Source organism: Equus przewalskii, chromosome 8 (genome assembly GCF_037783145.1).
Source record: "Equus przewalskii isolate Varuska chromosome 8, EquPr2, whole genome shotgun sequence".
NCBI classification, from domain to species: domain Eukaryota; kingdom Metazoa; phylum Chordata; class Mammalia; order Perissodactyla; family Equidae; genus Equus; species Equus przewalskii.
In genome coordinates, this window is record NC_091838.1 from 1,156,596 (window position 1) to 1,179,224 (window position 22,629).

Sequence of the window (22,629 nt, forward strand, 5' to 3'; positions counted from 1 at the left end):
CAGTAGTCTAGACTGAAGGCCTGCAAGACAATATTCTTCCCCTATCTCAATATTACGTGTTAACAGCTCTGTATTTCTTTTTAAAAACATAAATCCCTTCAGGAATGATGCTTTACATCTGTACCAAAGTACTTGTGTAGACTTTGGCTGCCTGATTTAGAAATCTGTTTTTAGAAGTACTTCTTCACGTTAATATTTTACTAGTGGTGTTTTGATCAATAGGTGTTTTAGATTCAGTGTTCAAATGCAACGCTCTTCTAGCAATTTGTCAGAACATTTCATTAGAAGAAAATCATGAAAGTCAGGAAAAGGTTATAAAATACAGTTGGAGACATAGGGTAGAATAAACTTTTGACTTGTTAATGTTTATCTTCTAGAAATATTTGCATAGAATCATTGTCTATCAAAGTCTAGGATTAACTTTGGTGAAAGCTTACGTGCATGTTTCCAGTACTTATTTTCATTTATTTATTATTTATACACCACCTACTTCCAGAAAGGATTTGAAAGTAGCTTTTCCAATAAGGACTGTGGTGAAGCTATAGAAAATATCATTAAAAATTAACAAAGAAAACCTAGTTACTTGGATCCAGAATTTAACATGAGAAGGACAGTTTCTGATTGACTTGGCAATGGTTTGTTGGGTAAGATGCTTGTTTTCTCAGAAAATATACGATCCTAGAGACCTCTTATCTCACTGAGTCTGTGCCCTCCGCTGATGAGTGACTGTCCCTGTAGCATGTTTTCCAGCACTATCCCAGTTGTAAGTGAGCAAGTCCTGTCTTCCTATTTTCAAAAGGTCCACCTGACAAGATTCCTCCACCGACAAGACCTCTGCCAACAGTGCCCCCACACCGCTCCGTTCCTCCGGCCGACCCCAGGAAGAATGACAGGCCCAAACCTCCTCGGCCGCCCACTGGCAGACCTTCCTATCCTGGAGCCAGACCCAACATCTGCGATGGGAACTTCAACACTCTAGCTATTCTCCGCCGGGAGATGTTTGTTTTCAAGGTAGGAGGCTGTGCTTTTTTTTTTTTTTTTCATGGCAGATCAAGTGTCTACAGGGTCGCTTCAGAAAACAAGTTCTCATTCATTCTGACACTACCTTCCCAGACCTCTTGGAGTTGGACGGTTCAAAAAAAGCATCTTAAACAATAAATGCACAAGTGGGCTTAAATGTCTAGCAGAAGGTTGCTGTAGCATTCTATTTGGGGAATGCTTTTATGTCAGCAGAAGCTAAAATGCCTGGAAATGCAAGGGTAAGAAAACGCTGCTTGTTAGGAACAGATAGAAAGGCAGAATTTAAATCGTGAATCGGAACTAATAGGCGTGATTGGCTTGGGAGCTTAGCAGCTTCCAGGCGCTCTGCAGCTATTCTATCTTTGGTCCCCACATCTTTATGAGATCCCTGGAATTTTGCTTCCACATTAAAGCGTTGTTTTTTAGGAGGACTATTGATCATTTCCAGGGAGTCTGCTGGTAGCCATTTCAGTTAAATCTCCTCTGTGAGGCCACCGTTTTGGTTTTAAAGATACATGTTGTTGTTGTTTTCTTAGGCAGGCATTTGTATCTACCTAACTTATATTATTTTTGAAAAAGGTGACAATCTAAAACTAATTTTGCGTTTTGCTAAATGTGCTTTTGATAGCCATTGGGTTCTCAGACAATAACCCTAGTAAACAATGTATCAGAGTAAGTTTTCTAATATTGAAAAGTAAATAAAGTGTAATACTGAAAAATAATTTTCTCTCTCAATATTTGTAAACCAGTATTAAAGATTAATGAAAAATATGTTTTATGTTGGCAGTAGACTATTAAAATAGCCATATTTTAACAATAGCATTCATTTAAAAATAAAATAATGTGCTCTCTTTTTTGGTGGACATGAATCAATAAATAATGAAGTATTGTCCTACTTATACAGAATTTCCTATCTACCAGAAGCTATGCTTTAAAAATATAGATTTCAAATAACTTTTAATAGACAAAGTACTCTATTTTCCTTATTGGAAAATAAGCTTTGGATTTGATATAATATGCACAAGAGCATCATACTTTCCAGAAGAAAACTGATGCTTTTGTTCAAACACATGAATAGATTTTTGAATTCTATGAATGCCCTGCAATGCTTAATTAGATATCTTCCATTCAACTTAAGTAGATTAATGAATTTATAGTCAAGGAGTAAGGAAAAAAAGCTTACTCTCTCTCTATATATAGATTATATATGTATATAAATAATGAGATATATATATATATATATCTCATTACTCGTTGTGGCTAAGCCTGCAACAACTAGGTGAAATGAAAACAAAATGCAATCATTTGTTTATTCCACAAGATATCAAATGACAATTGCAGAATTTTGTTTTCACTGTTTTGGCTGAATTTCACCATCCCATTTTTATACTTCGATATCGTAGTGATATCACCGAAGTGTCACCGTTATCTGAGAATATGATGTGAAATTGACTCTGGGTACATTCTTTGCATTCTTCCTTTCTGTCTTATTAGGTTGCTGATCTCAAGAGAGACCAGTATCTTCTTGTTTAATCATTTTCACCAACCTTTTTGCTCTGCACATTGTGGGAGCTCAGTGAGTGCTCTTGACTGACAAAATGAGGTCCTGTGATCACTGATTCCTGGAATCAGGAATGGATAAAAAGTATAGAGACCAGCTTTCCAGTAGAATGCAGGAACCACTATTTTTAATACCAAAACAGGGTATAGAAAACATAAGTAAAGCCTGCTTCTCTAAACTCTCATGTGACCTTGGATTCCTTAATCAAAACTCTCTACAAGACAGAGTTCCTAAACTCTGTCTGAATTTAATTTCCTTTTTTCACTAGTCCCTGTTCTCTTTCTAAGAATAATTTTTGCTGAAGATATCTTCTGATAGACATTCCATTCTTCTTAATGTCCATTGACCTAGTGGACTTTGTGCCACATGATCTCATAATTTTCATACTCCCTTCCTCTTTCATATAAGGAGTATGTGTGGCACATACATGAAGGTAACACCCTGCTCTTTATGGAGCTCAGACTGCAGGAGTGAAGACAAACATGAGCCTCAGTACTTTTAAGACACGGGAGTGAGAGGTACAGCATTGACATGAAGACACAGTACTGAAGTCTGGTGGAATAGATCAATAAAACTTGACTAAAAAAGGCAGATGTTGAATTTTGAGAAATTTTGTAGGCACGTTAAGGAAATTGGTATTTGGTGTACTAAAAAGTGGGTGCACTGAGAGAGAGATGATAGACATGTTAACTCTAGTGTAAAGTGATAAATGATATAAATCAGGAATAGGCAAGATTTGATCAAAGTGAATAGAGCATGATGGAGTGTTGCCTGTTCTTGGTTAATGGCTACTGTGCACTGGTTGAGTAGTATGTGCTTGGATGCGTGCTGGGCACTTCAAGTCCCTAATGTCTAAACCTTATAATAACTCTGCAAGACGGATACACATGGGAAAACTGAGAGTCAGAGAAGTTATAGCATTAGCGCCAGTTACAAGGTTTGTCAGTAGTGGTCAGTAGTTGAACACAGGTCTTCTTGATTCCAAAATCTAGACTTTTCACACTAAGCTTTGCTACCTGAAAGAGGGAAAGTTTCAAAAGAAAGGTGGATTTAGTGATATTTTAAAATAGTAAATAGTCAAGAAATGTTTATCGCGCTCCTCCTGGGAGATGCTGTTTTGGGCACTGACAGGGTAGCAGTAAACAAAACAAGCTAGACTCTAGTTTCCTGGGGCTCACGTTCTAGTTTTCAAAGTGGACAGTGGTGAGCGTGCTCACACAGAGCTCCACACGTGTCACGGAAGGACGTGTGAAAACGTCCACAGGACTGAACCCCCAAATTCTGTTTTTCCTCCCTTCTCCTCTATACATGCATAGTCTGGATGACCTTGCCCTCCAAGTTAACGCCGTTTTCCACACCTGGTCTTCCTGTCTGAAGTTACTCGCTGCCAGTCTCTCTCATGTGCACCTGCCTTTTTAATTTTCCTTTCATGTACTCACCATTAGTTTTCACAGTTTGCTCCTTATCGACTATCCTTTCAAGTATATTTTAGAATCACCCACTATTTGATCTCACTTTTACTAATGCAACTTGATTTCCTACTTTTCTTCATTACAAATTGCCTATTCAAATTATAAACCTCTTTATCTCCTCAACCCTTCCCCATCCAGCACTCGTTTACTTTAGTTTTAATGTCTGGGGCATTTTTTCCTGTGTGTCTCCTCAACATCTTCCACGTGTCCCAATCTCTCTCTCTGTTCTTCAACCCAAAATCTCTTTCTAGTGAATTTTATATTTCTTCTGTATGTCTAATTAGCATGTTTTTCATTTCTGTCTTCTCGAGCTGTTTCTCTTTGTAATCTGTAACTAGATTGTGAACTTCTTCAGAGCAAGGATGGGTTCATGGGGCTTCATTGTGCTCAAGCTAGTGGATCAGGATCTCAATGTCATAATTGTGTAATTAAACTATAGCTGGTATGTTTCTACGACAGTGATCAACTGATGTGACGTTACTGGAAGTATTTCATCTGGTAGTTTGTAAGCCTTGCCCAAAGAGTTCCATAAGGATTATTTACTTAAATTCTATATGTGTGGCTTTTAGGTGAAAAAATAAGAAAACCTAGAAATAAGTAAGAGGTAACATCATCAGGTAATTCTGTTTTCTTATTGGAAAGGAGCTTTTCTTTATAATGGGACTTTCAGCGTAGTTCTTGTGGGTTGCAAGCTTCCTCTTAGCGGGTTTGATTGTCAGTGAGCTTTCCAGATGCTCATTTACTGAAAGTGAGTTCACCTGGATGTGCATTTCTATATGGGACTGTAAATAAATTAAACGCATAATATTATCTATTATAAATATTATCCATGTATAAAATATATATAAAATTCTGTTTTTATGCATGAGAAAGTCAAGCCTTTCATACAGCTTCATAATCTTTGGGGAATATAAATCACCTAAAGCAAGGAAATGAAAATCAAAACAGAATCCGAAGGAACAGGGAAACAAAATAGTGGGAACAAAAGAAGCTTTGTCCTTCCTTTAGAGAAGGTGATCTTTAAGAGCGTTCTCTGAAGAATGTAGGCTGGATGTATCGCATCGTGCGGCTGTGACTGAGCCGACAATAGCAAGATCTGATTGTTCCAATGAATACTCTCAAAGTTCCTTTGGACTCCAAGATAAAAACGTTGACTATTTAGTCATTTTGTGGTATGAAAGAAAGCAGAGAGCAGAATTAGCCAAACTTGTACAGGCTATGTTTTGGCACAATATTTCATTACCAGTGGAGGAAGCAGTGGTAACTATATTCTTCCTGAAGCTGAGGCTGGGAAGAAAAACTGTATCCAGCACCTGGAGGTCTTTTAGCACAAAAAAAAGGATGGTTCTATTTCACTACTGACCAGGTCTTTATATCAAATGGAACAAGAAGAGGCTAGTGCTGTGCACTAGAGACAGAAGAGGCAAAGCCGTCATGCAACAGCGGTCAAGGCAGTGCAGTAGAGGGGCTTCCCAATGAACGGAGAAGAGCAAAGCTCATGGCTCTGAGTAAGAAAAGCATTTCACCATTTACCCCCCCCAAAAAATTTAACCAACACGCAAATGATTTGATTCCTTTTCTTTGCCAAATTCTTGTCTCGTTGTTTATCACAAAACTGTTTGTTCTTACACATGACCGTCTTCACTTACGCCCACTTGCTTAATTCTACTGGAAAATCATAGTTCCTGTTATTTCTGCACAGACTTGTCCAGATTCTGCCCTCATTAACACTCGTTTAACTTCTGTTGGAAGTACAGTGTCCCAGTTGCCAAGCCTGGTAAGTAGAGGGAATGACCCAATTTCATTTATAACATGGTAGTTTTGCTTCATAAAAGAAGAGATTTTTGTACAAAAGAGAGAGAGTCAGAGGGAGAAAGAAGAATAGAGATGTTTATTGAAAGGGATAGTTTAGAGGTATAAGATTTTGCCTCAATATATTTACATAATATTTATTTGTGACTTTATATTGTGACTAAACTCTTCATAATTGATCACAATTGAACTTTTTGCCTCTTCCATTCAGTAGCTTATCATTTCTTGGTATTTAGTGTTGGTTTGTCTCTTATTCTGTGCCAAATGTCTCCCCGTGGACCGAAATTTACTCCTCTCATTCATTTTATTTTATTTTGAAGTTTTTCTTCCTTTGTTGCATATTCCTCTGTTTCAACTCTACTGTGTTGAAAGCTGGAAGTGTGCCTTGCTCACATCGCTTGTCTAACTATATCACATTATGCACACAGTATATTTATTCAATTTTTCAAGTGTATATTGAACCTTTTCAGTATGTATGACACTGAACTTTTGGAGTTAATAGAAGTTGAAAATATACTTTTTACCTTAAAGTACTTAAATCTTACCAGAGCAAGGGCAGCATGTAAATGGTTCCTTTAAGTTCATGCCCACAAAACAGAATAATAATGGCTCTTTGGGGGTTATTGGGTTGAGCACAGGAATCATAAAATAATAGAAGGAACCATAGGGTCCAGGGGGTGACTTCCTAACAAGCACGTGGTATAGGATAAGGAGAAAACCCAAACGTCAGAATCACCAGGGCAAATGTCTTTGGTCTGCTTTCACAGGTGTGTGGGCTTAGAGGAGTGAAATGGGCAGCACTTGAGAGTCGCCATTCAGATTCCCGCTTGACCACTCCACCAGAGGCCCAATTCAGCATGCTCAAAACTGACCTACTGGTCTCCCTTCACAAACCTATTCCTTCTGCTTCTCTCTCTCTGTCCAAAATAAGAGCACCTCCGTTTTCCCATGTATTTAGGTAATAAACCCTAAAAAGTAGAGCCAAATCCTGTTGGCCTGCCTTCAAAATCCATTAAGAAGCTAGCCAGTTCTCTCTTCTTCCACTGCTACGATTCTGGTCGAAGGTACCATCACATCCCGCCTTCATATTGTGATAGACTCCAGATCGGTTTCCCTGCTTCCTCCCTTGCCCCATCCTTCAACCTATTGTCAGTTCTTACAGAATGACCCTGTGAAAGCATGCATCAGCTCAGACCACTGCTTTGCTGCAACTCTTAAAGTGTCTGACTCAGAGTGAAAGCCAAGGTCCTTTCAGTTGCCCACAAGGCTGCAGGACCAGCCCATTTTGCTCTGCATCTCTGATCTCAGCTCTTCTTTCTTATTCTGCTCATTTTCACTCACTTCCAGCCACAGTTGTCTCCCTGCTGTTGTTTGAACTTGCCAGGCACTCCTGGCTTTGCATGTCTTTCCACGTCCACACCAAATATTCCGATGTCTTCCACATTTCTGCTGCTGTTTGCAAAGCAGCATGGGGCTGGGTATCCGAAAGGGAAAAACAATATTGGTAGAAATTCACAAAAGTTCATTGTGGGTTATGTAGACTTTGTGCCATTTTTGTGACCCCAAAGAATGGGTTTGTCTTTTACAGTTGGGAGAATTCTCTCCTAGCTCTCAGCCTAAGGATGTGACTCATTCCTATTGCGTAGTTGTGTGTTCTTGTTTACATCAGCCCAGGATAATTCTCAAGTTCTTGGACATTAGCGATAGACGTGGAGTGGGATCCCATTTATCATAGGCTCCAGGCGAGGACTGTAACTACTCCTCTATTTACTGCTGGACTGCACAGTGCCCTGAACACATCAGATAATACGTATTTGTTAAATGTCTTTGACCTTACCTTCCTCATCTATATATTAGCTAATAAATTCCATCATAGGTACATAGTAAGCTCAGGAAGTGGCCGCTATTATGTAGCAAGACAGACTCAGCATTTTGAGTTACTTATTATATTCATTAACTCAGATTCCCATGCTGTTTGAAATTATTTTCAAAAGTAACTTTTAACTGAATAAAAACCAAAGAAAATGGCACTAATTCTTATGATGTAAGGGAAAGGGATGGAACGGTTTATTATTGTTCTTGTTCCTATCACTTTACTCAAGGAAACGATCGAAAGTATTCTGTTGACAGAAAAATCCAAAAAGTGTTTAACAAACAAGAAAACCCTTGGAGAAATTAGCCAGCACAGGGTACTGTAAAATTACTCTGAGTCCTGGCTTAATACTGTACTGCCAGGAAGTATTACCTGATAATATTAATAGTATGTTGTAATGAGAGATGGATTCACAGAAGACCAGAGGGAGCAGTCACCGAGACACTGGAAACAGAGAATTAATTAAAATTTCTTTGTAATACAAAATTACAGTCTTCCAAATATTTGAGGCAAACATTTTAGGAATCAACCTGAATTATGTTTAATACTGCACTTTGATATCAATGTTAATTGGTTTTCAAAATATTTGTGTTCAATTATAGTTTAAGATTTATTCCTTGAAACCCTTAAATTCTGTTGACATTTCATGACTGCTTAAGCCTTTGGGGCGAATAAGTTTAAGTGTTCGGTAGAACGGATTTATAGGCAGCTGAGTTTCCAATCCCCTCTCTAGTCTCTTTATGTTTGGGTGACTTTAAACATTTTAAGCATCTATCTGGATCCTCTTTTTGGATCCAGTATAACTATTTTTATTAATAATACAAGACAGAACATTTAATATATGCTTACAGTGTATATATTTTATCATGTCCGTTTCATTTTGATGTAAATTTGTAATATGAATAGGGCAATTGTATATAGTCATGCAAAAATGTTCTTTGAAAGTATTATTATGAGCTTATTTGAAAAACCCTTTCACTCCATAGCAATATTAATCTTTCTATTCTAAAATTATTAATCATCTGAATCTTTCCAGTGTCAAAAATATACATTTTCCTGTCCCATGTATGTCTAAATCTATATCTTTTTATTGGGATTTTTACATAGAAGACGCTCATATTCACCATTCCTGGGTCCGAGCACTTTCACCTCGATGCAAGGTTAATAAGCAAAGTTTAGTCCAAGATTATACTGCACTTCAAAAGGGGCTGTTTTATTTTAGAAGTTTTGAAAATAGCGCTTTTCTGTGTTTTTGTTCATATTTGTCATTTGTGACCGTGCCACTTTGGGCCTCTTATATTTCTGTAAAGCAAAAATGAGACTTCGTTTTTTCCATTCCCTCTTTAAACTTCCAGTGAGCAGCGCTGTGGTTATCGTTGTGCCTTAGAGATTATGTGAAGTTATTTAAACGTCCAGCCAGCTCTTCAGAATTACTTAGAAGCACCTATTTATTTTGTCTTTTGCAAGAGAGTCTTACATGTATCGATATTTAAAACACAGTAGAGACCAGAGTTATCATTATTTGCAAATTATGTGACAATTACCTTAAAGATTCCACGAAAATCAACAGAAAAAAATTAAAACTATTAACAATGTTAAGAAATATATCGGAAATCATAGTAAAAACTTGAAATACAGCTTTTCTAATAAGCACTTAGACTATATAATTGAAAAATAATTTTTTTGATATAAAAAAACAACTCAGAGAATTACACTTAACTAGCAATACCTGGCGCATTGGCATTATTCAATAAATATTTATTAAATGAGCAATGTTTTTACTTCTAATGCTGTGTTCTCTGCATTTGACTTCCCTGAAGTCCTTGACAGTTTTGTTCATTCTTCTGTATGGACTTCTTGTGCTACTTTAAAGTTTCAGAGCATGATATTGTGTTTATTTACATGACTATTTTAAAGAAACTATGGATAGTATCAACAGCAAATGAGTAAGACTGAAAAAGTTATTTCAAGTTTAAACTACAGCTTTAGTGTGTCTTACAATCAAGAGGAAAACGTGCATAGTTCCCAAATTAGTAATCCCATGCATGGTAATTCATGCTGAAATAATGAAATAAATCTAGAATGAGCAATGGTATTCACTGCAGCTTTCTTGCCAGTGGAAAAAAAATTTGCAAGCAATAGAAATTATCCAGGGGGCCGGCCCGGTGGCACAGCGGTTAAGTTTGCACGTTCCACTTCTCCTCAGCCCGGGGTTCACCGGTTCGGATCCTGGGTGTGGACATGGCACTGCTTGGCACGCCATGCTGTGGTAGGCATCCCACGTATAAAGTAGAGGAATATGGGCATGGACGTTAGCTCAGGGCCAGGCTTCCTCAGCAAAAGGAAGAGGATTGGCTGTAATTAGCTCAGGGCTAATCTTCCTCAAAAAAGAAGAAAGAAATTATCCAGTAATATGGTGGTGGTATAGCAAACAATAGTATATCAACTCAAGGAATATAATGCAATCATTTGAAAGGTTAATTATGGAGAATGTATGAAACAAGACATGATTAGGATGTATACACAAATGAAATAAGAAAAGTGTGTGTTGACAAGGCATAGAAATTATAGAAAAATAATGCTAGACAAATCTTAGAATGATGGAATTGTGAGTGGATTTTTAAAATGTGTACTATTGTGATAATGTTGTATGTATGTTTAATATCTCAAAATATCGTGGCATAAAAGAATCTTGGTAACTGTGAAGGTTGTAATATATTAAGTGATGGTGAAGCCATATCATTTTCAAAAAATATAGGTAGGCAGAAGCAATTAAATTATTCGTTGGAATTTTCCCTTAGACTGTGACTAAAAATGGCCTTATTCAAAATTACAGTGACAAGTTTTGATTATATGATTTAACCTGAATAGTAAAGATGTCCGATTAGAGAGGATCTGTGCCCACCCGGCATTAATCTCGAGGAGGGACAGCCTCCAGTGAGTCAAGCTAACTAAATATTTCGTTTATCTACAGCTTTGCCATTTTGTAGGCACTGTGGTGAGAATTTATTCAGTTTACTGTAGAAATACTTTAGAATCATGCAAAGCGACAGCATATTTGGCAATTAATCCAGAGAGTGTTGTTAATTTATGCGATGTGAGGGCTGTCATACAGCAAAGTTTGTCAGCCCAGCAAACACTGATAAATTGTAAGCTGCCTAAGGCACGTAGCACAGAGACTGGTACACAGCAAATGCTCCAGTAATTCATGAAACTGCTATTATTGTTGTAATAGTTGTTGTTGTTACTGCTACTGTTAGTATTGTGCAAAGCACTGTGGTTGACCTTAAAGAGATTGCAAAGAAGTCTACGACCACATTCCTTTCTCTTCAGAAACTAACTACTGTACTCTTTTATTCATTCTTTTTCATTCTTTAATTCATTTAAGTTTCGACTGGCTACCAAATAATAGCTAGACATGGGGAATGAAGTGATGGCCAGGTTGCTCCCTGTTCTTTGCCTGGGAAAGTAATAGTCCAGCAGAGGAGATATCATTAACTGGATCATCACAGTGCGTTGTGATTTGCTGTAATAGGCAAACGTGCAAAGTGCCTTGGGAGCCCACAGGAGAGCCCTGTGGACTGAGAAGGACTTCTTGGGGAGGAGATGTAATCTTCATCTGTAAGAACAATGAAGTTAGCCCAGCTTGGAGGGAAGAAGGGTGTGGTGCTATGGGAAGCTAATGAAGTTTGCTATAGAAATGAGGCTGGAGAGACCCCAGGGGGACTGCTTCATAAAGGATCTCCTTTGCTGTGTTGAGAACCTGAGGCTGTGTTCTGCAGATTAGTGAGCTGGCCGACGGAACTGACTAGGAGTGACTAGGTAGGAACAGAATGCAGGAGACAGACCTGATGAGAAATGTTGAGCCAATATTGGCTCCTGAGAGAGGAACTGATAAGAGCAAGACAGAACCCCGTTCCTAAAAGGTGGGATTGAAGACGACTAGCAAAACAGGCATTTGAGGATCAGGATGAAAGAGCAGCTCTAAGGATTGCAACACGAGGAATGAGTGGCTGGACAAATCACAGAGGGCCAGGACTGAATTTTTTTAAAAAATAGGGCTTGCCCTTGAAGGTCACCGGGAGCTGAAATTGTGAAGGGAATCAGAGAGTCTGGGCAACAAGATGTCCTAACTGGAACTGGATGGTCTTTCAAGTACCAGAATATTGAGATTTCTGTAAAAAGAAGTTGCAATGTTTTCCTTTCTCTGTACAAATCTTATTTACTAAAACGTTATTCAAAAGAAAGAAGCGTCATATTCTTAATCTGTTTTGTGTAAGGACAGGAAGCATTTTAGTGGAGAAGCAGTGTGGCTGTTGTTAAACCACTGCTTTTCGCATCTCACCCGGAGCAGTCGCTGAGTCTCTGCATTCATCAGGCTGCACCACTTCACTTCTAAAGTACAGTTTGTAGCAGTTACTGGTCAGAACATTGAGCAAAGGCTGCTGGTATGCATGAGCTGAAGCTCAAAGGAGGTGACGTAAGAGCTGGCCGTTCGTGTGCCACCGACACGTCAACCTCCTCATTCATAATCCTCAAGTCCCTTGGAATAGAGACAGCATCTTCCAAGCTGTCCACTGCACTTGCAGAAACTATCAGAAAGAGAAATGCTGAAGCTTCTTGTTAATTCCTGAAACTTTTTCACGTAATGTTATAAGTTTATTAGAATATCTTCACTGTGCATATCAACCTAGTTTCCCTATTGCTCACATAAACAAAAGATCAAATGCAAGATGAAAAATAAATTATATGACTAGAATTCTGAAGACTGTTGAAAAAATCCTACAGTTTACTAAATATCCATGTAGGGACAATTCCCCTTCCCCCCTCTTGGGTATATATGGGAGATTTTTTTTTTTCTTTGCATTAATATGTGATGTGGGAAATAGTTTATATAGGAAATTGTAGGAAATGGTCACTGATGCTTAGTCATATTTAATTAATTTAGTTATTTGGTGAATCTGTATTGAGTCCTGGTTGTGTTTAAGAAAATATACTAGGTTATGGTAAAAATGGGAAAGCCCAGTCTGTGGACACTTGTATGAGTAGGAGTCCACCACTGAATCTATGTTTCTTCTTCTCTAAGATGAGAATCTTTGTAGCTCCTTCAGTGCCACTGCCTTAAAGAGCTGACAGTTCAGTGTGGAAAATAGACATTAATCACGGGATCAGAAGACAACAAGTAAAATTATACCTGAGGAAAGTGTGAAGGAAAGAAGGCATCCGGTGCAATAAAAACATGTAAATAGTTGTTCGTTTTTAAAACCTGATCAGTAATATCAGGGAAGGCTTCTCTGAGGAAGAGATATCTGAACCACAAGGAGCTGTCCCCCTGTTTTTTGTAAGAAATACAACCATATTCTGCTGAAAAGAAATCTAGACTAAAATTCAAGAGCCATGGCTGTTAGTGCAGGATATTGTTAACTTGAGGAGAATTTCCATTTGGGGTCTATAAATTTCACATATATCAGATAAGGCAAATAATAATAGCTTTGTAACCCATCTCACAATGAGGTAAGATATGTGGAAGGCGTCTAGATGTTTCAAAGAGCTGCACTAATGTGAGACATTATCATCATTGGCACAAATTTGAGGATGAACTTTTTTTAACGTGTGATACCATTATGTCAGTTTTACGATTTTAAATTTCATTGTCAGAATATGTTATATTAGAAGCTCAGGTGTCTTAAAAACTAGAAGTTTCTGGAGAATAAAGTTGCCAAAGTAATAATTATCAGAAGTGATATGAAACCTGAAAAAGTTGACCTGAAAATTTTAAATCAAAGTTGGGAAGTAAAATTTTAATTAAATACTGCCGACCTTCCTCACCCTATTTGGCTTTCATTTAAAGAATGTTTTTGCCCATAGTGAAGAAATTAGTTCTTACATTTTTTTTAGAATTTGTATGTAGAGATTGGATATTGTGAACTACTCTGTAAGCTAGACTTTGTGAAAATAATTCATTATGGCTATATCCCTTATTTCAACATTTCTAAGAAAAAATAGATGTTATAACATAGGGACATTTATTTTACTATGTTATGTTGATCAAGGTAGAGAATTCATTATAAAGGATCCACATGTTTATTATTGATAGATGAGATAAAAATAATGGTCATATAATTTCATCAACATCTAAAAATTTTCACAAGTTGAGCTGTAGTTTTTTTACAAGTTTATGGTCTTGTTTGCTTATTTTGGTCTTCCTTTTTATAATGGTAATTTAATTTTCATAGTGTTATACTTGGATTTGCTTTCCTGTGTGTGACACCAGCGCTGGCTCCTGTTGACTTTGGGCACTAAAGTTGTCTTCTACTTTCCTTTCCTTTTCATAAAAGCCAGAGTGTTAAGTATTTCCAAGTAAGTGTTTGGTTTCAGTTTTTGGTTTTTTTGTTTGTTTTAATTGTAATTACATCCTTGACCCTTGAAATGAATACTTGCTGTTTTATAAAGAATTGGCTCAGCCCAAAAGCAGGTTGGCCTTTGCCCTGGGCTCTGTGGAGTAATCTATGCCACATCTGCTAGCAGGGCCCATGTTGGGCAGCCTTTGGGTTGTGTGCTATAAGTTGACCTAGATCCTGAATCCCATCCTGTGGGCAGTCAGTCAATCAAGCATGCCTACAAAATGAAGCCCCAATAAAAACTCCGGACACCGAAGCTCAGGTGCATTTCCCTGGTTGGCAGTACCCTGTGGATAATGGATATTGACACCAGGATGGTGATGCATCTGAGGACAGTGGAAGCTTCTCAGATGCTACTGAATGGATCTCTTCTGCTAATTTTGATCTGTATTCTCTCCCTGTAAGAAACTGTAACCATAAATATAATAGTTTTCAGTCAGTTTTTTGAGTCCTGCAAATATTGCAGTGGTTTTGGGAACTCCCTGTACTTGCAGTTGCTGTCAGAAGTAAGCGTGGCATTGTATGGACTCTTCCCTCTGACTTCGTGCTTGGACCCCCTCTTGCAGGTGGGGGCAGAAGTCTTGAGTAGACTGTGCCCTTAACGTCACAGTTTGACTAACTCTAGGATTTGACAATACCCAAATTCCCCAAATTTCTTAAGCTCAATGAGAGCTCCACATTCTTCAGTTTAAATTCATTTTTTGAAAAATTAACTGGATTGTAATGTGTCATCTTTTTTGCTAGTGACGCCTCCTGGAATCTGAGCATAGCCTTGTAATTCTTTAACAGTCTGATTTGTAGATTTCCTTATAATTAAGTCTCATTTTCAGATGGGGAGGATGGGGAGTTCCTATGTCCCGAGTCCCAGTCTTTTTCTGTTCCCATAGTTTGACTAGAATGTTTGGGTAGCATGAATCTCACATAGAAACAATCCTTGGCAACTTATTTACTTATAGATCATATACTGATTTAACTTAAAAATAAGTTACTTTTCTCTTTCAAATAGTAAAAACTTAAACTAAAATCATTAAATATTTTCCCCAGTTTACTATATCAAAACTCACCTCAGGAAGAGTTAAAATTGCTGACTTTCCAATAGAGGTCGCTAAAAGGGCTGTGGGGGGTGACCTCAAATATTTCCAACACCATGGTGTGAAGGGGCTGTTTTGCGTGAGTGCAGAGGTGGGACAAGGACCGACGTGAGGTCGGCAGAGTTGGCCTCAGTGATGTCTTCCCTCACACTGAAATTGTTTCTGCAGAGGACGTATGCTTAGATGTCAGAGACTGAGGTGAGATTGCTCTACTGAACATAGTAAAAATGATCACTTCCAGTGTTTTCAAGGCTAAAATTTATGATGTTAGGATGTTTTGTCATGTTTCTAATGCAACTGGCTGGGAAATTTTAAAAAGGAAAACATATCCACTGACCCAGGTCCATATTTAGATGGTACTTGCAGGAAGAGGGTATGACTTCATGTGAGGGTTGCACATGTCATGAATCCTATCAGCTCCACATTGCCTGTGAGGAAGGCTCCAACCACTCTCCCTGAGAGGGGCTGTCTCTGGACAGAACACTCAGGCTGCAGTAAAGTGTAGACCTAAAAGGCTCTGACAAAAGGCCAGTAACTTAATTTCCGTGTTTTTTGAACTAGTTATACTTTTCTTGTTTATTTTTAAAACACCAGAAGACAGAAGACAAAAATTGTAATGATCCTCTGAAGAAATAAGAAAGGAGGAAATGAAATTCTCAATTTTGTTCAAAATGGCATTGCCAATGGTGTTGGAATTTGAGATAAGGATGCGGAAGTGTTGACTTCATTTTAACACGATGTGGCCAAGTATGACTTCTTAAAATTTTTTTTATTAATAGTTCAATGTATTAAACATTTCCTTCATAATACCTCCATAGGCTCTAGGGGAGCAAGCCTTAATCAAACTCATTAATATATCTTCATTGAAATTTATAAATAGTCCCAATAAGCAGGGTAAAAAGTCTCTAAAAGTCCTGTGAGTTCAAATCAGGCTCTCTACCAAATAAGTTTGTGCCCAACTCAAGAAGCAAGTTTCTTTTTTCAAGCTATTTGAATTTTAGGATCGTGGATAAGAGATTATACACCTGTACAATGAATATTGTACAACAATGTAAATAAACAATATTTTGACTATTTTTTTCCTTTAGCAATATTTCAAGAATCGCTTTATTTGGTGTTTCAAAACCTTGTGAGGCACAAATAATAAAAAGTTGTTGTGTGCTTAAAATCCAACAAGTTACAGTGGCTTTTTTATACCACTCTCTACTTCACCGCTCTATTTCCAATGCCTGATGTAGCACCTAGCTTTTGGAGGTAAAAAATAGTTGTTATTAAATGAATGAATTCTAGACCGTCAGAGATTTGGGAAGTGTTTTGAATCCTCAGCTAATAACTTGACAGTGTTATTCAAGAAGGTACATTTGGGACACGCTTCCATTTTCATGGAATCATCAGATAATCAGTCATGGATTCAGGTGTAAGGAATGTACTCAATTTCGAAGAGTATTTTATGAGAGCAGGAAATCACCCTACAAACAGTACTCCCTAATTCATAAAGAGGGTTTCTTTCGTTGTTCATCTTTCAAATATTTGTAAATAGGATAGCTACTCCTGCGAATTTTCTTGTCAGTTTTATCAGAGTTAGAAACTTGTCAGCTCCTCCCGTTTTCCCTACAACTTCACGCCTAAACTGAAAGAACCACGCAAGCATCCTTGCCTCCTCGGGCGGGTGGGGAACGGAGGTCACGAAGAGGTAAACGACTCACCCTGATGCCCAGAAGACCAAAGCCAGATGCTGGAATGGAAACTAGGACCCAAGGCTCTTAGTCTGTACTCCCTACTATGTTTCTAGTGGCAAAAGAAATTTTAAAATAGTTCTCTGGACATTCCAGTCTATCTGTAATGGTGATAATTACAATAAGCTTGCAAAAAACTTAAGGCAATTTTCAGGGAAAAATTAACACAGCCTTTTTTTAATGCCTTTCAACAAATCATTGCTGCTTTTCCGCCATTCCGCTCACCATTGCCAGAAGTAAAATATTAATGTACGGTAAAATCTGTGCAGCTCTTTCTTTTATTTTTGTACCTAATCAACTCTGTCTATAATTTTGTAACCATGTGGCCCACCCTGAGTTCCAGTTGCAAGCCCTATGCATTAATAATATGGAAACTACCAGGAATGAAATAAGCCTTTGAAAGTGGTTAGGAGGGCCAAAGAAAGAAAACTGGAATCCTTTTGACAAGCAGTTTCTGAAGCTGCTGACATTCCTTTAAAGGCCTTTTTCATGTTGGCGCACAGACAGGCTTTGCATAACACACCAAGGAAAACCTATTAACTGTGGCTGCAGCACACGGGCCTGGCCGTTTTCCATGAGACCTGGAAAGAAAACGGACAGACTTTCCTACTGTGGACGTTTCAGTTTGAAACTGTGTTGTTGAAGCGTTGACGGAGGAAAACAGAGACGTGACCTCTTTGGGGAGGCGTTGCTGGTCAATATTGACCTCTTTCACTTCCTTGAGAGCTCAGCATTGCAATATCATAAATATTTTGTAAAATCTTTTATAAATTATAAAAATAAAGAGACCTTTTTAACCTTGGATCTGTGCTACATAAACTAAAGAATAGTTAGAACACAGCAAGAGGGAGAAATGTACTGTTTCTTTTGGTTGCCTCATTTTTTTCAATTTTGGTCAATAATTTGAAAATAAAACAATAATCCATATTATTGAGCATTAAAAGGAATTTTAATTAAAAGATCACTTAACAATATTATTAGTTAATACTCTTTTACTCTTCTACTTACTGTCAATAATTTCAGATAATTATAATTAATTTCTTTATAAATTAGTGTACAGATTAATAGCATAGAAATAATCTTAATAAATTATTTTGGTAGTAATATTATTTGTCAGTAGAATCTATGCTTATCTAGTAGGTATCTGTTATTTGTGAGGATTCTGTTGAGTCACACAGAGGAAACTACCATAGAATAGTTATTTTAGAGTTAAAGCATGTTTAGGGAAAAGAAATGAATATAATTATCCTACATTAAAAATATACTGTCATGCTGCCTCAAGAACCCACAGTATGTGGTTATGTTATACATGAAATAAAGAGTTCTTTCTGTCATTTCCAGTAATATACTCCACCTTGGTCAAGGCCCAAGACAGACCCACCTTATACTAAATAAATGTTATGGTACTTCATATAAAAGTGCGAATTCGGTGTGGGTTTGGGGCAGACTCTGATATAGCAAGTAGAGATTGTTTTCTTAAATGTCTTTAATTAAGCATTTCAAACATGAGACATTTATAGCATCTTTGAAATTGCTGGTAGATACACGAAAATAAAAGGGAAAAAATACCATTTAAGGGTTGTATTTCATGTTCAACCCTCCCCCACACACTCCTGAAACAAAGACTGACACTTCAGCGTCTGTAATCTGTCCAGTGTAGGCCTAAAATGATGTCTCTTCTGCTATTAAAATGCAATTTGGAGGTTGTTTTAAAATATCAACAGTTATTTTATTTTCTTAACTGTTTTTTTTAACTTTTGTATTAAATTTCATTTGTAAAAAAATGCAAAGAACAGCCAAAATCTGGCTACAGAAGAAAATTGAGGTAGTGTAAACCAGAACTGCATTCTACTTTTGCTAAAGATGGCCAGGAGGGAAGCTGGCTGTTATGCACAGCGGACGTCACCGCGTGTTGAGGTCTGGTCCTTCGGTTTGTGGGGCAGCTGCCCTAGGACCCCAGGCTCTGAAGAGCTCAGTTAACAAACCAACATCACAAAAGACTGGCTGATGCATGAGCTAAAATGACATCAGTTTACAGTGAGAATTATAATTATCACAAAGAAAAATATGAATTATTTATGTTCAAAAAATTCTGCATTATAAGCCATATTATAATCAGAAAGCTACTTCTTAATGGTGTCCCTGGAGCCAACATGTTTTGATAGCCTGATATTCCCAGTGTTACTGCTAGCACATAGTGGAAACCGTACATGGCTATATATGTTAAGTTTTCAGGACATACACTCCCCTGGGTAGTATTGAAGACCCTAGACCAAAATCTGCCTATTTATACCCCTTTTCCAGACAATGAGCAGTTAAAATCCCATTTTCAAAATGTCCACTTACACAGGATTTCTTTAGAATACTTAGGACCTGAGACTTACATATGCTGGTCATTCTTCAATAGATTTGCATGCATCTCCAGGCCCAGGAGACACCCACCTTCTCTTGAGTGGGTCACGTCTACAGATGGCCAATCTCATCTGTTACAGGCTAACTTCTTATTTAACTTTTATAAAGGTAAATTATCTGTACAATATGTAACGACTTTGAAGTTACTACATTTCAGATATAAGGTTTAGAGAATATTAATGACAAAGATCAAATTGGAAGAGAAAAGTAAATGTATTTTTATTTGAAAAAAATGCCTTTCTATTTCACAAAAACATATTTCTACCATGAATAAGTTTAATCTCCATCTCTTTCCCAATGCATCCATTGATTTATTCATTTGATAAATATTTATAAGGTGGCTGCCTTTGCCTGGCAGCCTTCTAGGATCTGGGATATTGCAGTGAACACCACAAAACCCTTCTCCTACAAGGGGCTTTATTTGTGTGGAGGAGGGGACAGTCAAAAATAAAATAAAAATGCATAAACGTAAAGGCATCAATAAATGCAACGGTGAAAATGAAACAGAGTTATATGATAGACGTTAGTGACTGAGACAGGTGGGAAGGGAGCTACTTGAGGTTGCATGGTCAAGAGTCTTTCAGAAGACGTGACATTTTAGCTGAAGTTTAAATAGCAAAAGGAACCAGCAATGCAAAGATACAGGGAAAGAACATTCCAGTTAGACCCATAGCTAAAAAATGTCCTTTTTCCTTCTGGAAGTTGAAGTCAAGTCGCAGTGCCTCCACCTATGATACCACAATTAGCATCTCAACTGCATGCACCAGCAGAGTTGTAGAAACAGTCCAAGATCCCGAGCAACATTTGTGTTTCTGCTACAGATTGGCTACAGAAACACTACTGCCTTAGGATTATCTCAGTCAACGTTTTCCCACAGTGTTGGACCACTGCTGCATTGAGGAATTTATTTTATTAGCAATACAGAAGCCTTAAAACAAATCAAGATGCGGAAAAAATGTCATAACATCCAGCAAGGACTAAAGCAGCCCTGTTAATAACACTTGTTGTGACGATGATAATGCTCCGCATATGTGTGCTGTCCAGTGTGGGAGCCACGAGTCACTGTGGCTACTGAGCACCTGAAATGTGGCTACTGCACCTGAGGAACTGATTTTTTAAATTATATTTAATTAATTTAAATGTAAAGAGCCACGTGTGACTAGTGGCTCCCATATTGACAGAGCAGATCTAGAGACTTAACTTTAAATCAATGTCTTGAACCATACAAACTAATTACTTCTTTAAAATTCTGAAGCCACACCTTTGGAGTTTTAACAAGAGATAAAAATAGGATTTTTATATCTTAATTTGCAATGCATTGGTTAAGAGGATATCTTAAACACAGTATATTTTTAATGAATTAGTCCTGTTGCTGCCACCACACCTTCTCATTTGTTTTTCCTGTGACACAGGCTGAAATAGAGTTTCCTCCCCTCTGTGGCTTTGGAGGTAATGGTGCAACACTCTACGTAGGGAAGAACTGAACCAGAACAATAGACAAAAAGTTATTAAATTGAAGAGTATTAGCCTCTGTTCCCTTAATGTGTTTTGTGTTCACAGTCATAATTTCCGCTGTTTCTGACTAAGAAGAAATAGCAATGACAAAATCTGATTGAGGAAGAAAAACATCTGTAAGGACATTCTGGGGGGAAAAGTGGGTATTATTGGTCTTGTATCAAAAAAAAAGGAAACCATTTAACAAGAATGAATGACAGCATAAAAATATTGCAAAGCAATACGTGATCTGTATGATTTTATTGTTCATTAACAATAGAAAATAAGTTTTTTAATTAACTTTAAAAAGGTAACTTTTTTATCATACGAATGAATATTTTGTTTAATTAGGATGATTGCTTGCTGCTAATCTTAAAAAAAAAAACTGCAAAAATCAGCTATGAAAATAATAACGTTCACTGAGCCCCAAAATGAAGTTACTGCAGGTGAAAAATGTTTTGCAAGGTTAATAGGAAAGAGGAAGAAAGACTTCGGCATTTTCAAGATTTTACAGAAAGAGAACAATATAGATTACTTTTGTTATTCTGGTTTGGCAGATTGAGCTCAAATAAATGTGCTTGAGAATGGTATTTAGTATGATGTTAGTTTTATATAACCTGGATCACATGACACATTTTCAAACCATTAAAACTAGTAACAGTTTCAATATTACCCAAGCCATCTTTATGTTTTTTTCAGTCTTCAACGTTAGCTTTGGAATTGAATGAAGTAATGCATATTTTTAAAGTTCTTTAAAAATATATGGTATAGAGACATTTTTAGTTATAATCAGTAATGTACAAGTAACTTTTAAGGTGTCAAATAATTGACAATTTTTTGCTAATGAATTTGAACACCAGAGGTTAGGATAGCTAGACCACACATCACCAATTTACTCACTTTATGCCTAAGGTAACCCACTAACTTGGTTTTCCTTTTAGAAAATATCAGTCTAAAACGTGGCTTGATACAAAATATCTGAGCTATAAATATCTAACATTAAGAAACATTGTGTCAATACGAAAAGGTTTTTATTTAATTTTGGATAGAAAGAATACTTATAAAATTAAAGGAAAATGATTATTTTCTGTAACATCATTCCTTTAAATATTAATCCCTTTTAGTTCAATTGAATAGTATTGCTTCACACAATAATCAGTAACCAACTTTTCAGGAGCAGATGTGTGGCATAAAGTGAGCTTCGTCTATATTCACGATGTCTACAGAACTAATTACAATTGCAAATTCTTTTTTAACCACACGATAAAAATCAAGAAAAGTTGAAAAGTTCTGAAACCTTGCAAAAAAAAGATAAATGAGAATTTATTTGTCTTTCTATATAAGCGGAAGACATATAGAAAAATTAAAATGCTCGACTAAATAAGCTGGTTTTCTCTCCTCACTTCCATGAGGATTTGAATCCTCATGAAGAAATCGAGGCGGGTTACATATTCTTAGTTATGCTTGAATTTTCAACTCTATCCCCCAACATATAAGTTTTAAATAAGCTTTTGAAGTACATTCAATTGAGCTAGGAGGAATTTTCCCACCTATTTAAATGTTTTACATAGTCGTCTTTTCTTTTCTGATGCGTATTTTTTAGCACTCTTTAACACCTCATTTGGCTTATTCTTTGTTATCTGCCATATTGATTTGCTCACTTGGCATTTCCATTACTTAGTATTTTCTCCTTTTCCTCCTCACTCAGATGCCCTTTCTGGAGGCTCTGCCCTGTCTTCCTCCTGAGATCCCTAGTG

At 37.1% G+C, this 22,629-nt stretch overlaps 1 protein-coding gene across 1 annotated transcript in view; it reads left to right on the plus strand.

Annotated features, from left to right (window-relative positions):
• The window catches only part of MMP16 (matrix metallopeptidase 16), a 284,119-nt gene that overhangs the window by 206,306 nt on the left and 55,184 nt on the right, over nt 1-22,629 (plus strand). The window contains exon 6 of the mRNA XM_070630346.1: nt 800-1,011. Within this exon, the coding sequence (XP_070486447.1) occupies nt 800-1,011 (212 nt within the window). The remainder of the gene's footprint in view (nt 1-799; nt 1,012-22,629) is intronic.